The sequence below is a fragment of the Dendropsophus ebraccatus genome, chromosome 7, assembly GCF_027789765.1.
Source record: "Dendropsophus ebraccatus isolate aDenEbr1 chromosome 7, aDenEbr1.pat, whole genome shotgun sequence".
NCBI classification, from domain to species: Eukaryota; Metazoa; Chordata; class Amphibia; order Anura; family Hylidae; genus Dendropsophus; species Dendropsophus ebraccatus.
In genome coordinates this window covers 129,224,068-129,240,957 of record NC_091460.1, presented here as the reverse complement: position 1 = coordinate 129,240,957, position 16,890 = coordinate 129,224,068, and the positions used below count along the sequence as shown (strand labels likewise).

The 16,890-nt window shown below is 42.3% G+C and overlaps 1 protein-coding gene across 2 annotated transcripts in view; it reads right to left on the bottom strand.

Moving 5' to 3' along the window:
- Nucleotides 1-1,712: 1,712 nt before the first annotated feature.
- Nucleotides 1,713-16,890, bottom strand: part of SEC24D (SEC24 homolog D, COPII coat complex component) — a 79,456-nt gene continuing 64,278 nt past the window's right edge. For both annotated transcript variants that reach the window (XM_069978450.1, XM_069978451.1), the window contains exons 14-23: nucleotides 15,167-15,283; nucleotides 14,334-14,504; nucleotides 12,734-12,830; nucleotides 10,747-10,892; nucleotides 6,069-6,207; nucleotides 5,862-5,980; nucleotides 3,608-3,787; nucleotides 3,327-3,518; nucleotides 2,840-2,929; nucleotides 1,713-2,253 (exon numbers count right to left, since the gene is read on the bottom strand). In XM_069978450.1, coding sequence (XP_069834551.1) covers nucleotides 2,113-2,253; nucleotides 2,840-2,929; nucleotides 3,327-3,518; nucleotides 3,608-3,787; nucleotides 5,862-5,980; nucleotides 6,069-6,207; nucleotides 10,747-10,892; nucleotides 12,734-12,830; nucleotides 14,334-14,504; nucleotides 15,167-15,283 — 1,392 coding nt within the window. In that variant the 3' untranslated portion in view covers nucleotides 1,713-2,112. The remainder of the gene's footprint in view (nucleotides 2,254-2,839; nucleotides 2,930-3,326; nucleotides 3,519-3,607; nucleotides 3,788-5,861; nucleotides 5,981-6,068; nucleotides 6,208-10,746; nucleotides 10,893-12,733; nucleotides 12,831-14,333; nucleotides 14,505-15,166; nucleotides 15,284-16,890) is intronic.

The following is a 16,890-nucleotide window of genomic DNA, read 5'->3' as shown; positions in this document are numbered from 1 at the left end:
TTGAGGCTGGCATGATGAGTCAGGTTGACCATCATTGCTCTACAGGAGTACTTAGTATTTTGTCACTACCAGGAAGCATACATTACCAGTGATGAAAAATGTCAGCTGTCTAGTATCCCTGCGCTGGAAAAGTTTGTACAACACTCGAAAGACAATTAAAGGGAATCTGACAGCACCTGCTCTGGGTTCTGTGGTGCTGACAGTGTGATGAAGTTGTGTGTCTCCTAGTGTGGTGCGTTACCTTTCTTTTTCAGATGGGTCCTGTACTTTGTCCCCAATCTGTGCCGTAACTGTCTTCTTAACTGTCAAAGAGGGGGAGTGATGATGCGTTTGTGCCGCACTTCGGCCCGCCTCACCACTACCTCCTCCTAGCTTCTCTTGAATATTCATTGCGCCCGTCCTCCGACCTCCTGGCGACATTATCTTTAGCTGCACGGTTCTGTCTATTGTGCGCGCTCCCGCGGCCTGATTCGCGCATGTGCCGTAGTGTGTCAGAGTGGCGTAGGCGCACTGAGGGCCAAGGCCTATGCCCTCAATGGCTTCGCGCAGTGCCGCTCCAAAGCACTACGGCGCATGTGCGAATCCGGCGCGCAATACACAGAACCAGGCAGCTAAAGATGATGTCGCCAAGAGGCCGGGGGATGGGCGCAATGAATATTCAAGAGAAGCTGGGAGGAGGTAGTGGTGAGGCGTGCCGAAGTGTGGCACAAACACATCACCACTCCCCCTCTTTAAAAGTTGTGAAGACAGTTGCGGCACAGATTGGGGACAAAGTACAGGACCCATCTGAAAAAGAAAGGTAACACACCACACTAAGAGACACATACTGTCAGCGGCTCAGAACCCAGAACAGGTGCTGACGGAAGTTGACTATTATTAGGCACACGATAGGATTTGGTTTTTCCGCAGAGCAATTTCCCATCGGTAAATAACCCTGTGGTGTGGTAAAGCCAGTTATCTCACTATAGTAATAATTGTGGATTCCATCCTACTTAAGATTATATCGATCTCTGCAGCAGTCTGAGGTCAGCACTGCTTGCATTCAATACCATAACTAACAGGCTTGAGTGACAGGGGAAGATTGTGCTGAAAACTGCCGGCGTTAATAAGCTCATTCTAATTCCACTGAAGACCATTTAGTCTTATGTAAGGGCTAAAAAGTAGACAATGAAGAACACAAAACATTGTACAGAATACATGAAAACTAATGAGCTCAACACTTCTGGGCCACAAACCTGCCCAGCTCTCATGTCACGTTCTACTTCTTTTAAACTATGACCTGGTGCTGGATGTACTGGTATGTGTGTATGAGATGGAACAGTATACTATAGTAATAAGGCACAACAGCAATTTCCAATGATTTTATATCTTTGCATTTTATTTTTATTATCACTGTTATTGCACTGCTGTATTCTGAACCTGTTCTTTACATATGTGGTACTGATGATACCTTCAATGGTACAGTTATACAAAAATATTCTCTAGAAAGGTCCACATTAGTGAGATCAATGGAAAGGCATATGGTATATTAAATGAGGACTGCAGCTACTGTTCTGTATAGTCCAATATAGTCAGTATGGCTGCTGGGGAGACCTAAGCATTTCCAGTGTCTTCCCAGGCAATAGTCTGCTGGTGGATACTCATTGCTACTGTTGGAATGTGATTATATATATATATATATATATATATATATATATATATATATATAAAAAAAAACGTGCTTTTCATTGGACAATTTCTTTTAGAGATTAAGAGAAACCTTTTGCAGCCATCAAAATACGATTAGAGACAGAATATTCCAGACATAAATAAGTACAAATTGCTTCATCCTTCAAACATACCAGCATACTTCTACATATATACGCCTTTCTTTACAAACATATGTCTATATCCCTTTAACTCACGAAGGAAACATCTTATTTCTAAAAAAAGAAAAACGATTTGTCTCTAAATATGAGCACAGTTGGCGCTATAAAGAAGAGCCCTTACACAATGAAATGATGGACGCTGGGAACATGCTCACGGGAGGTTGGGACACCGTACCCATCAGCTAATGATAGCCCAGAGCGATGTGTTGGTTAATGCGTACGCAGCTCATATTTTCCATGTTCCTTAGGTAAGTAGCTGGCGGATCTCCTTGTGAACACAGCAGAGAAAATCCATGTATGAGGTTCCTCCTAGTAGGCCCTTGTCTTCCACCAGCAACTGCCTGAAAGCCATCTCTGCCTTGTCCTTCTGCTTCACCAAAACTAGCTGCAAGATTTGCAAAAAGACATAAAAACAGTAGTTGACTATTTTTGGTAGACAATTTAATATGCTCTATCCCTGCTGCTCCTCCCTTCTGTTCTTTTAAAGAGGTACTCCGGGCTGGGGTTATTTTTAGTGTATGGCTGGGGAACGGGTGGCTACAGAGGCCGCCAGTTCCAGCGCCGGGTCCCAGATCGCTCCGTCCTGTTCTCATGTCCGGCTGCCGCTCAGCGGTCGTAGCGGAGTCCCGCCTCAACCGCTGAATGGCTGAGCTGCCTTGAGACGTCACGTCTCAAGCCGCAGCTCAAACCAGGAAGTGGGACGGGAGAACGGGGCGGCGCAATCTGGGACCTGGCGCTGCAACTAGGGGGGTAAGTGACCGGCGGCATCTATATCCCCCCCCCCCCTCTCCAGCCATACACCACAAATAACCCTCGCCCGGAGTACCTCTTTAAAGCATATTACCATGAGGCCATGTTCACACATGGTATAATACCGGCCGTTCTGTGACCCGGTCTAGCAAAACTACAACTAGCTTTTTTTTTTTTTTTTTTTCCAAACATAAATTAAGGACATTTTCTATATCTCTTACCTTCATTGAGTGAGAACTTTTACTCTGAATGGCTGCCATTATAGTCCTTAGTTTCTTGGAATGAGGGGTGTCCAGTTCAGGAACGGATGTCTGCAATAAGAACATAACATTTATTGTCATACAGCTAAAAAGACATAAATGCACTAGGTTGCTAGTTTTTTTATTTCCGATACGACAACCTCAATCTACAGCACATGTGTCAAACTCAGGCCCTCCAGCTGTTACAAAACTACAATTCCCATCATGCCTGGACAGCCAAAGCATGATGGGAATTGTAGTTTTGCAACAGCTGGAGGGCCTGAATTTGACACCCCTCATCAACAGTTTTCGGTTATTCTAGGAATGTCAATATGTCTGTTGGGCACAATATGAGTCATGCGTGGAATAGTGTCCCACTGTGTTCCTTAGCTGCTTTTTTTTTTTTCTACCACCCCCATTTGGCCTCTTAGTACTATACATAATAAGCTCCGTCACGTCAATAACTTACAGCTTCTGGGGTGATGTGTGCAAAAGATGGAACATTAAAAATTCCCTGGATGAATTCTGGAGGGCAACTAACTCCCAGCCACAGGAACATGCTTATGCCATTAGCCAACAGAAATATTCCTCCATCGGATAAGCGTTCCTCTGAACAGCGCACAGCCGGGGGAATGTCGTCACTCTTGGCGTCCATTGTGTGCTGGACAAAGATCAGAAAAGCATTAACACCTACGCCTGTGCCATATGTGACTTGTATAGCAGAGCAGTGTAGTTACAATATTCACTTACTAAAGGTAAAAGAAGTGGATAGTAAAAGAGCTGTGAGCTGGCCACATCCATGGACATGACCAGCTGTCTCTGAAATGCCCTCTCATCCGTGGCAATCTCTGGGCTGCCGACCAAAACCTCGTTCTTTAACAAGCAATTCATGTAGACTGGCAGTACTTTCATGGAGTCCGGGAGGATGAGCTGTGGAATAGATGGTGAAATTATAATCTCAGACATTTATAGAGCTTCAAAGTATCTTACCAGGTAGTGTCATAAATCATCTACAACTTGCGCAGTACATAGACCAAAAAGACAAGGAAAACGCCTGCTCAACGAAAAGCTGTACAGCCAATATCCAGCCGGATTACAAAATAACATTGTGACAAAAAGTCATTAAATTTGACAGTTAGGGTCCGTTCACACAATGGAATTTTCGCGTGATTTTAAGCAGAGTCAGCGCCGAGGAATCAATACACGTTACATTGTAAGGGTCCGTTCACACTACAGAATTTCAAGCAGAGTCAGCGCCGAGGAATCAATACACGTTACATTGTTAGGGTCCGTTCACACTACAGAATTTCAAGCAGTCAGCGCCGAAGACTCCGCTTGAAGTTCCGCCTGTCCCATTGATTCAATAGGAAGTCTCACGCGCACTTGTGAGACGTCCTATTGAATCAATGGGAAAAATGCAACTTCAAGCGGAGTCTTCGGCACTGACTCTTCTTGAAATACCAACGGACCCTTACAATGTAACGTGTATTGATTACAGAATTGGTGTGTGTCTTCCACAGATGACTGTCCAATTTAGAAATATGCTTTATATATCGTGACTGATCTAGTACTACTTATTGTTCTGTGACAGGATAACACCGTTTAAACAAAATGTCCATATATTACCTATGTATATACTGTTCTTATTACTTCCTAAAAGAACAGATGGTAGCAGAGGAAAGACAGAATAAAAAAAGTGCATTTGCACAAACAACCTTCTTCGAAAGCCTGTTTGATTTCTAACATATTTGCAAATCACTTCATTGACCAAAAATGACTAAGTTACCCCAGAAAAAAAGGTCTAAACTCTCTAAACTCTTTGACCACTATGCGTCTCACTTCTCAGCAATATACCGTTCACTGCACATTGTTAGGCTCAGACCCACTCTAGTAACAGAGATACAAAGACCAAACTCAGGAAGTGGGGGCAGAGAGAAAACACTTGTGCTGTGTATCTACAATCTGAAACTGTGACTCCTGCACAGAATCCACACTGTCCCTGAAAGCTAAATCAAGGGTTCCCTGTCATCTGAGCAGCAGCAGTTAAGTGCTTTTTGTAGTGACTTTCTTGCTGGGCAGCTGCCGTTTCTTTAATTTTTGCTCACATTGCACCTAGCAAAGCCAGAGCATCTCCCCCACATAGCAATAAGGAGTAGAAGTTGTGCTTTGAATGGCCAGACAAGTAAGGGAAAGAAATATCCTGTGTATGTACTGCTGGCAAACATCTCAGCTCAAGCCCAACCCCCTGAAATAAAGAAAATGAGTAATAGCTCTGCATCATGAAGGCAACTCTCAGGGGCTCAAAAACAAGAGTAGTAAAAACACAGTCGCCACGGGGTTTTCTAATACTTGTATATCTAAACCTCAAGATAGGCAATCAATGTCTGATTGTCAGGATGCACTTTATTGTGCATATGTCTGCCAAACAGCTGATGCCACTGAACAAAGTTTAAAAAAGTTGGCTTCATTTTATGTCTAGCGGCTGTGCCAGGTTACTACAGCTTAGCATGCAATGAAGTCAATGGGAGCTGAGATGAGTCGCTACACAAAAAATGGAGCCAACTGCTTCTATCTCTGCTGAGCAGCTGATCAGCAGGAGGTTTCCTTTTCAGTCTGACACAGTGCTCTCTGCTGATACTCTGTCCGAGACAGGAACTGTCCGGAGCATGTATGTTTTCTATGAGAATCTGCTGCTCTTCTGGACAGTTCCTGTCTCGGCCAGAGATGCCAGCAGAGAGCACTGTGTCAGACTGAAAAGAAAACAACCTGCAGGACATACAGCAGCTGATAAGTACTGGACGACTTTTAATTTTTAAATAGAAGTTAATTACAAATCTATATAACTTTCTGAGACCAGTTGATTTGAAAGAAAAAGATTTTCGCTGGACAACCCCTTTAATGTCCGATACATAGAACAACAAGTTATGTACGAGGAATAGATGAGAAACACAATTACGTTATATGGAGGAGCATAACCTTAATCTGTAGAGTCTTTGTTACATACCTGACTAACAGCCGATGGGCTGGCACAGTTCTTTCTATAGCAGGCTAGCATGTGGGCAGTCTGGTTGATCAACACATCACGCACTGTCTTCAATGGATGATGCAGGATTGCTTTGTAAGCTGTAAGGAAACAATGATGAGCAATAGAACACGACCTAACCCTGCCAATACATTATTCATGACAAGGACTCGAATTTTCAACATTTACCTGATTTAGCAAAGAAGTTTATGAGGGCGTCGGTTTCACAGCACTTGTATATATCCGCAAGTTGTGAACTGCAGCTTAGACTGATGTTATGTACGAGCAGACGCCTGTGGCCGCTAATGGTTGTGTATAACAGAGCGCACTATAGGAAGAAAAGAACACAAAATCTCAGCACCGAACCCACAGGAGAAGCAGATAGAGGAAAACATTGGTGGTTTTAGGCACCTAGTCTATGGGAAACCATTAAAGTCTCACTGTCATTTAATTTTTTTTTGCAGAAATCAATAGTACGGGTGATTTTAAGAAACTTTATAATTGGGTTTATTAGCTGAAAGTGAATTTTTATTATAAAAAAAGCAGTTTAAAGCTCTCCCCCTGTCTTCATGGTTCTCTTATGGAGAGGGGAGGGGTTGATGGAGATGAGGCACCAAAACAAGACAACAAAGAGTTAATTTACAGCTACATCACTGGGCTATCTCCTCTAAAGTCAGCACTGACCTCTCTGACCTGTGAATACTGGCTTTCACACAGGTCCCGCTGTGTAATCTTTTGTTCTCTGCTCTCTGCTGGTGACTAATCTCCCCCCCTCCCCTCTCCATAGGTTACACAGGGCTCGACTGATGTAAAAGAGTCGAGATTTCCTGATAATGAGCAGTGAATGAGAGAGAGGAGAGGGGGGACCTGGGGAAAGTCTTTTTGAATGCAGATACTGGCATATTTGCCTAATAAACTCAATTACAAATGCTCTTAAAATTGCCTGGACTATTGATTTCTGCAAAAAAAAAAAAATACGACAGTGACACCGAGCGAACGAGGTAAATGAAATGTGCACCCCAGGTTTACCCTCACAGATAAGCTCGGCAATCTCCGCTGAGCAGATCTATACACTTACCATTACTCTTTCCGTATGGCAGATCCTATAATGTTGATGACGTCAATAAGTGTTTCATTTACCTCTATACATTTGTGAGAAACTCGCTGCTGCCAGATTACGTCCGACGGAGTTGGAGGCTTTGAATAGTAATTTTGCTCTTTGTAATGTGAATAAAGCTGACCGTGTACGAGTGCCCGGTTATCAGATGAATGCATTCTGCTAGCTCCAATACAGAGCATACTTGCCGCAGCTGGATCTGTTTAATAGGTGGATTAGCTGTATTATTATGCTCTGTAATCAGCTAAGAACCAGGGAAACAGCACTTCGTAACGTAGTGCGCCAAAGCCAAAATGTAACCTGATGGGCGTTTGTCTCTTCTGCTCAACTACATAAGCAGAACATATTATTGTGTAGTATATCAGAGGCTCCCTTCTCTTTCTCCCATTCACTGGATCTTGCAGGTAACAATGGTGGCAGATAAGTACTTACCTGTACTGTCATATACATCATCGATCCTGTAAAGATGGTATCCAGTGACCAGAATATAAGAAAAGAATAGTGCTGAAATCAATTGGCTATCTACATCTTTGTATAATTAAAATAAAAGTAGTTTGTGTCATCTTAGCCCAGTCTGTATTTCATCTGAGCATACTTACCTGTAGAGATGAGCGAATCTATAGTAGAAATGAAGTGAATCCCTTCGTTCCTGTCAGCATTCTGCTCATCAGGCTGCGGGACTTTGAAGTCTGCTCCGTTCCGTGCCGCTCCTCTCCAGGTGCTGGGAAAAGCTGGATCCAGTCCTGGGAAACTACTCCCATTTTCCCAGGACTGGATCTATCTTTTTCCAGCATCTGGGGAGGAGCGTCAAGGAGCGGAGCAGACTTCAAAGTCCCGCAGCCTGATGAGCAGAATGCTGACAGGAACGAAGGGATTCGCTTCATTCCTACTGTAGATTCGCTCATCTCTACAGGTAAGTATGCACAGATGAAATACAGACTGGGCTAAGATGACACAAACTGCTTTTATTTTATTGATACAGCAATGTAGATAGCCAATTGATTCCAGCACTATTCTTTTCTTATATTCTAGTCACTGGATTCAGTCTTTACAGGATCGATGATGTATATGACAGCGCTATGATACATGTGATACATGTGGTCACTCTTCCTATGTCAGAATAATAGAAAGGGATTGAGTTCCATTTTCACAGGCAGGCCCAAGCACATATCTATTAGATTGGTGCTCGTCTAAGACGCCTATAAGGCTGTGTTCACACATGGCGTTTATTTTGCTTTAATGATGCATTTTTGTCGCTATTTTGCAGTGAATTGGGCATTCAATTTAAAATAGGGCCAATATTTTGCTTCAATTCCTTCAAATAGTTGCAGAACGCATCGTTAATGCACACTAAGCACCATGTGTGAACACAGCTTAAGGCTATGTTCACAGTGTATAAACATCGGCCTTTGTTTGACATGTTCCTGCAGCTGATATACCATTTTATTTGGATTGCGAGCATTTGTATGTGCCTGCAGTCCAATTAACCATTGAAGTCTATGCAATGTACGGCCATATATTGTGTGGACAGAGCGGGAACAACGGCTATTGTTCAATACAGTGTGTGAACAATGGCCATTGTTCCCTATTGAGTTCAATGCAGTGCATTATTTTAAGGCCGTTCTTGACTTAAAAAATACAATGTGTGAACAAAGCCTAAGACATTAGCGCTGGTTAGTGCTGTGTTAACAGCGTATTGCTAATGACAATAAAGTGCTGTCATTAATAAAGTTAATGACAGATTGGACCAGGACTTGCCACTTGGCTATGTTCATGCATAGCATTTAATTAGTGTTAATTATGCATTTATGGTGCAATTCTGCCGTAATTGCTATAAACTGCAATAAAATATTTTTTTACTGTGATTTTGATGGCAAAGTAGCTCCAAAATCTCACCAAAATGCATAATTACTGCTAATTAAAGGCCATAGGTAGGCAGTGGCGAGTCTAAATGTAGCCTACAATTATCGGTGAATTGCCAGCAATAGAATTACAGACTGTACCCAAACTTGCCACTTGAAGAGGAAAAGGGAAAGTGATGCCTCAAATCAAAGACGTCACCTGTGAGTCACTGAATTAGGGTTTTTGTATTTTGTAGAACATTATTTGGTAGGGGTGCCCCGAGCTAATTTTTTTCCCCAAGGTGGAAAGGGTTGGGAAGCACTGGCTTAAGAGTCTGTGCACACTGAGGAATTCTAGAGGAAAGTTTTCTGCTTGAAATTTCTTGCCTATTCGGCTCAGGCAGAATAGGAGCAGAATTTGAGCAGAATGCAAGCGGAATTTAAGCCCCCATTGACTTTAACAGGATTCCTCTAGCAGAATCTGCCCAAAGAATTGACATGTCAATTCTTTGGGCAGAAAGTGGATTAGCGGCAGAAATTCTGCACGGAAATTGTGCAGTGTGAACAACAGAGTGGAAATCCCATTGAACACAATGGGACATTGATCAGTTTATATTTTATGGTAGGATTTTTGAGCTGAAATAAGAGCGGATCCCTCTTCAATTCCTCACCTATTCCTCAGTGTGCACATACCCTCAAGCAGCAAGTCCTGGCCCAGCTTGCAAATATCACTAATGTATCTTTAAGCGCAGCCACTAGCATGCTAACCAGAGCTTTCTCCGGGAAGGAACAACCAAGCCAAGGAATGTCTCCAGTCAAGGAAACCACCTAAGCAAGGTATCCATCCACAGACAGTTGTTTTGGGGTATTTGCCCCTCATCAGTGCGGAGTTGGATTCTGGCTAGTGGGAGCAATACCTAGTAACTGCATGCAAAAGGATGCTGGTTGACCTCAGGGAGATTAACCAAAACACCACAGAGATACCAGCATCCTTTTGCATGCACTTACTAGGCATAAGCTCCCACTAGCCAGAATCCTACTCCAAACTGATGAGGGGCAAATACCCTGAAACAACTGTCTGTGGATGGATACCTTGCTTGGGTGGTTTCCTTGACTGGAGACATTCCTTGGCTTGGTTGTTCCTTCCCGGGGGAAGGTCTGGCTAGCTTACTGACGTCGAGACATGTGATGGTGTCTCTGCAGTGTTTTTTGCATATTTGATTTCCCAGGAGGCAATGTTCTAGAATACACAAACATCGAGACACTTGATGGTGTCTCTGCGGTGTTTTGGTTGATCTCCCTGAGGTCAACCAGCGTCCTTTTGCTTACTGATGTCTTAGACCAGCGGAAATCTACTAGATGTATGTGTTTGTTTCAGACATGGGAAATGGGGAGAGTGACAACTAGAAATGAAAGAATTTACAGTATTAACACAGCAAAGTGCTCCAATAGCTCGGTCTTTTAACTCTGTGCCACTGTGCTCCGGGTGCTGGGAAAAGCTAGATGAAGTTTCCCAGGACTGGATCCAGCTTTTCCAGGCACCCGGGGAGGAGTGGTACTGAGTTAAAATGCAGCCAACTCCTGAGCTAACAAAGTGATTTGCTTGGTTAATACTGTAAATTAATTATCATTATAGCCATCATAGATCTTATAAGAACAGAATCCAATGTATGAGGAGGTATGGCTCACTTACCATGCAGGCAGGACCACAATAGTGATTGTTGGATTGATCAGACAGCCTTTTACTTTCACCATTGTTGGCAGCACACGCCCTGTTTACATGGGGCGATGTGTGCCCCTGATGAACAATGATTTTTATGTTTTTTTTTTTTTTTTACTAATCTCTGCAGAATACCCCTTTAAGCTTACAAGTAATAATGATGTCTCTTATAGTTTTCATAAGAAATACCTGAATTAATGCTCCAACATCTTCACTGAGTTTGTCATCGTGTTTGAATTCTACCGTCACCGCTTTGTCCGAGTCCACGGCCGCCATCTCTACATCTGTTGTGTTGTTCATCCATATAGCACCAAAGAAATCTGTGGCCCTAAACCCTGGGAATCAGAAATACCAATATAAAAACATGGCTGGTGTGTCTGGGCAAAAGAACCAAAGTCCATTTGTTGTGTAACCATAATACTTCAGAACGTTACTGCTTCTGCAGAACCTTTTTGGAAGGGTAATTAAATGGGTTTTCTAGACAGAAGTGAAACTTTACTGCCTCTCCCTGTGTTAATACAATAAATTAGTGCCACCGATACCCCCCCAAATCAGATCCTTAAATCCTTAAAGCGTAACTATAAAATATTTTGACCATTCAGTATTAGTTAGCTTAGGGCATGATAACAATTTTTGCAATATACATTAATAACCTAAAATGAACAGCTTTTTAAATACAGAAGGCTGATTATGCCCTTACAGCTCTGTCTGGCTCTAACTTATTTCTGCATTCCTGCTGGACACGCCCCCTTCCTGCAGATCCGTACTTAGTGTACGGACTCTGACAGAAGGATCAGATAACAGCCCTGACACAGAGAGAAACAGAAACAAAGCCTCCTCCCCCCCTCTAGCAGCACATTCTCCCCCCTCCCCTCACAGTGGTGACATAGCAGAGCTGAGGGTGTTGTGTGTGAGGAGCAGCGCAGGGGAAGAGCTGGATGGAGGGACAAGTGTATCCAGTGCCACCATCACTCCAATGTACTGCATGATGGAGAGTGGGTGAGTCACTGAGGGGAGGACTACAAGTCCCAGCACAACACAGCTGTAGTCTTTCCATAGTACATATAACATTCACTATCAGATGTCTGCAGCAGGTGCCGCCACCTCCATGGCTAACATTATCCTACAGTGTAATGAGAGCAGATGACTGTATCTAATCCCACTGTGTGTGATACCATCGGCTGGGGCTCTGTATCTAATCTTACATTGTGGTACTGTATGCTGGGGCTGTATCTGATCCCACTGTGTGTGATACCATCTGCTAAGGTGCTGCTCAGTGAATGGAGGGACGCAGCCAGGAAGATAAGGGATAGGCCACGCCCACTTTCTCTCAGCCAGGAGAAAAATTCATTTATTCTTCTGAGCCAAACAACTGGTGATATCTCAGCGAGCGTACATGCTATCAACGCAGTTTATGGCTCTTTTTAAAGGGTAACACGAGGGCTTTTTATTTGAGGAATTTCATTTTTTTGGCTACTGAAATTATAGTTACGCTTTAACGTTCTAAAACTAGTTGATTTGAAAGCAAAAGATTTTCATCAGAGTACCCCTTTAAGTTAATTATATATTTAAAAAAAGTCATACAGAGCTGACATTAAGAATTATTATCATTTTAATCCAGCGTGAAAGTTAATGGCAGTGATGTATGCCCTGACAATCGTATCACAGAAGGTGCATTTTAACTTTGTCGAAACATACGTCAATATGTTACCTAAGTGTTAACCTAAAAACAATGACGACACTTTTTGATAAATGTGGCTCATAGTGTTTCACCGGTGCGGCCTTGGCATTACATGATTTTATGTATGCTTATTCATATAAATCAAAGTCAATGGCAACTGAAAAATTGATTGAAAAACTGATGCAAATTCATGTAATTTTCTCCAGTTCGCCGCCCCTTGACCTTAGTGCTTAGTGCAAAAAATTGGATTTTGACAGGTCATTTTTTCCAGTGCACAATCATTTTTCGGCCATTTAAAAAGTGACCCTGGCCGGACTCATACATGCCGTGTACTTGACTATAACAAGAATTATTTATATGGCACAATATACGGCAACTTGCAAAATTAGTAAGAAAAAATGTAAATGGAGCTACTAGCGTGAACCTAGGATAACAGGAATTGCCGAAAACCTATCCAAATATTGTCAGTTTTCATATTTTATACAAATCTCTTACCTGTACTTGTACGGATTCTCATTATGGCATCAAATCCTATTCGCTTTTCAATATCTTTCCTGAGGTCACTTACCAATTGCCGTCCATCTGTATGCACCTATGTGAGAATGAGACAGGATTACTTTAAAGACATGATGACATGTTCTGGCCAACAGATGGCAGCAAAGTACAACTTATTCGCAGGAATCTACCACTAGTCTCAATGTCTAGTATTAATCCTTGAAGGGCACAGATATTTATTTTTATATATTTTGTAAAAATTCAGAGATCGGACCCCCCACGAATTCCTATTTTTCCCCTATTCTGTGCATAGGGGGAAAGTTAATTTTTCCTGGAATACTCCTTTAAGGGCTAATGGTTGTGATGCACAGATTGAAGGCATTCGGATACCCTACACAACCATCAATTACCTTTTTATGTTATCTCTATTTATTAGTGGTTGTCCTCTCAGAAACTACAACTCCCAGCTTACTTATGAGCTTTATGGATGAAGGGCATTAAAGGGGTAGTGCGGCGCTAAAAAATTATTCACAGAATAACACATATTACAAAGTTATACAACTTTGTAATGTATGTTATGTCTGTGAATAGCCCCCTTCCCGTGTCCAACCCCCCCCACCCGTGTACCTGGAAGTGTGGTGTGCTATACATTACCTGATCCGTGTCGAGGGCCGTCCGCCATCTTGTGCCAAACGTCATCTTCGGACGGACGGCCGAGTCGCTGCCGCCCGTCCCCCCTCCGCCGCGTCACAACTCTGCTCAGCCGCGATTGGCTGAGCACAGTTATGCTCAGCCAATCGCGGCTGTGCGGCTGATGATGCGGCCACGTCATCAGCTGCTCAGTCGCGATTGGCTGAGCACAGTTATGCTCAGCCAATCGCGGCTGAGCATCGGATGATGCTGCAGAGGGCGGCCGGCATTCGGAACAGACGGAGCTGTTCGCCGGCCGGCCGAAGAAGACGTCACTGAATGAAGATCCGAGACGGGTGTCGGCACGTGACAGGTATGTATAGCGCACCACACTTCCGGGTACACGGGTGGCGGTGGTGGGACACGGGGAAGGGGGCCATTCACAGACATAACATACATTACAAAGTTGTATAACTTTGTAATGTGTGTTATTCTGTGAATAATTCTTTACCGCCGCACTACCCCTTTAAGAAAGGTATAGTTTGACTAAGGGTGTGTTATTTACAAGGGAGTTGTAGACACAGATACAGCTGAATCCAGGGTAATGTTCTTCATTGGTAGGCCCCCAGGATCAGTTTCACTGTTGGGACCCGGGTACCCCAGTCTGCCCTTGGTGGGGTGTAAGCTTTATGTACGTTACACAGCTGGCACAAGCTGCAGTTGGTGTGGGCACAGCGCCACCCAATGTATACATACTGTATATGCTGCTTTGCATTGATAAAACAGTATAACTAGGAGAGATACATTGGTAATGACTTGGCTCTCTCAGAAACAGATACAACCTTTAAAACTTTATATGCCATATTAAGCAATCTGACAGAAGACATTTTTCTTATTTTATTAACTTTTTATATGAAATTTTATGAAATTGTTATAACATAATATTCCAGATGAGAAGCAATGGTTTTACCTGGAAATTATTATACTTGTAAAGTGTTCCTCCAGTTAGCATTGTTACCAGACCTATCGATGCCACATCAATATTCTGGTTAGGGAACAGGAATAGGTCAACACAGCATCCATTTGTCACACATTCCTTGGCTAGGCTTTCATACACATTAGACTGAGGCAGGAAGAGAGTCTGAAGAGAAGAAAAAAAAAACATTAATATACCTAAAATATACATAGACATGTTTTTTTTTTCCATTTTCAATTCCATATGTTGTGATTATATCATGTAACAAAATAACAAGCCGTAAGTCAATAATTAGTTTTAGGCTATGTTCCCACACAGTATTTGGTCAGTATTTGGCAACCAAAACCAGAAGTGGATTGGAAACACAGAAAGGCTATGTTCACACACTGTTAAAATAGAGTGGATGGCTGCCATTTAATGACAAATAATTGCTGTTATTTTAACAAACCTTTGGTCTGTGTTGTATATAATCCTCTCCTTTCGTCATCTCGTGGATGATATCAGAGGAGAGGAAGAGAAACTGTTAGGGTTTGTGCACATAGACAAAAAAAAGTTTGGCTTTTGACTTGGCCACTGCAACCTAAAAAAACATCTCCCATTGATTTCAATAGGAGAGGTCCACATGGTCCCTCCTACATGTGCACTGCTGTAATAATTCCGACCATACATAATTGAATAAACACTATTTGGGAACTGAAGGTTTGTAAAGTTATATACTATTATTATTATTATTATTATTATTATTATTATTATTAGCTATGGAGTGTTCTAGAGCTGTATCAGTGTTGGCTTTCAAGTCATTTCCAGATTCAGAAGACTTATTATACCTTTTCTTTCTCAGTGTTAACCAGTCTTCTGTCATCTCTGTTCTTCAGTTTTCCTGGGGCTTCTGCGGTTGGAAGGGATGAATGGAAGATGAAGAGCTTCCCAGCACATTCTGCAGCCTGGCAGGGAAGAAAGTTCAATCATTTACAATATACAGTATATACCAAGTAGGAGTGGCATATAAATGGGATATTTGTCCTTACAAATCACTGATAATTACATCATACAGTATATGTTTGTATGAAACATACAATGCAAGCTAAATTGTTTGTTGGGCTTAAATATAACATTGAGGTATTAAGAGTAGTTGCACATTACGCTAATGATTACTTTATTTGTCTGCAGCATTTATGTTGGTAACATCAAAACAGACATCTTATATAACAGTATTCTTATATCTTCACAGCAAGGGAGCGACGAACTTTCGCTTGCTCCTCAAGGAGCTGCAGGAGGGGGGCAGCCCAGGCAGCCCATAAAAGATAGCGGCGTTCTCCTATTACACACAGCGAAGACAGCAGATCGTTGCTATCGTGGTCGTTTGTCTTTCAACATGTTGAAAAACATTGTAGGACAACAAACAGCTGACATTGTGTATGTCAGCTGATCATTGCCTTTTATTATGCTGCATTTACACGGAACGATCATCATGCGAATTTGCACGATAACGATCGAATTCGAATGATAATCTTACATGCAAACGCAGCGAACGATCAAGCGACGAGCGAGAAATCATTCATTTTGATCTTACAACATGTTCTAAAATCATCATTCGTAAAAAATTTGCAGATCGTTCCGTGTAAACAGTCTTTCACCGATTTTTCCTATGTGCGAGATAGGCTTAAACGATCGCAAATCGAATTTTCCGTCCGATATATCGTTCCGTCTAAACGCTGATCGTTATAAAAAAAAATTGTTACTTCGAAATCGTTAATCGTACGATCGGGCGAATTATCGTTCCATGTAAACGCAGCATTACACAAAGCAATTATTGGCTGTAATGGACATACAGCTGGGCGATATGGCCAAAAAATTTAATCTTGATTTAATTTTTTTTTGTAGTAGTAGTACAGGAATACATGAGGGTTGTAGTAGTAGTACAGGTACAGATGAGAGGTGTAGTAGTAGTAGTACAGGAATACATGAGGGGTGTAGTAGTAGTACAGGAATACATGAGGGGTGTAGTAGTAGTACATGAATACATGAGGGGTGTAGTAGTAGTACAGGTACAGATGAGGGGTGTTTAGTAGTAGTACAGGAATAGATGAGGGGTGTAGTAGTAGTACAGGAATAGATGAGGGGTGTAGTAGTAGTACAGGAATACATGAGGGGTGTAGTAGTAGTACAGGTACAGATGAGAGGTGTAGTAGTAGTAGTACAGGAATAGATGAGGGGTGTAGTAGTAGTACAGGAATAGATGAGGGGTGTAGTAGTAGTAGTACAGGAATACATGAGGGGTGTAGTAGTACAGGAATATATGAGGGGTGTAGTAGTAGTACAGGTACAGATGAGGGGTGTTTAGTAGTAGTACAGGAATAGATGAGGGGTGTAGTAGTAGTACAGGAATACATGAGGGGTGTAGTAGTAGTACAGGTACAGATGAGGGGTGTTTAGTAGTAGTACAGGAATAGATGAGGGGTGTTTAGTAGTAGTACAGGAATACATGAGGGGTGTAGTAGTAGTACAGGTACAGATGAGGGGTGTTTAGTAGTAGTACAGGAATAGATGA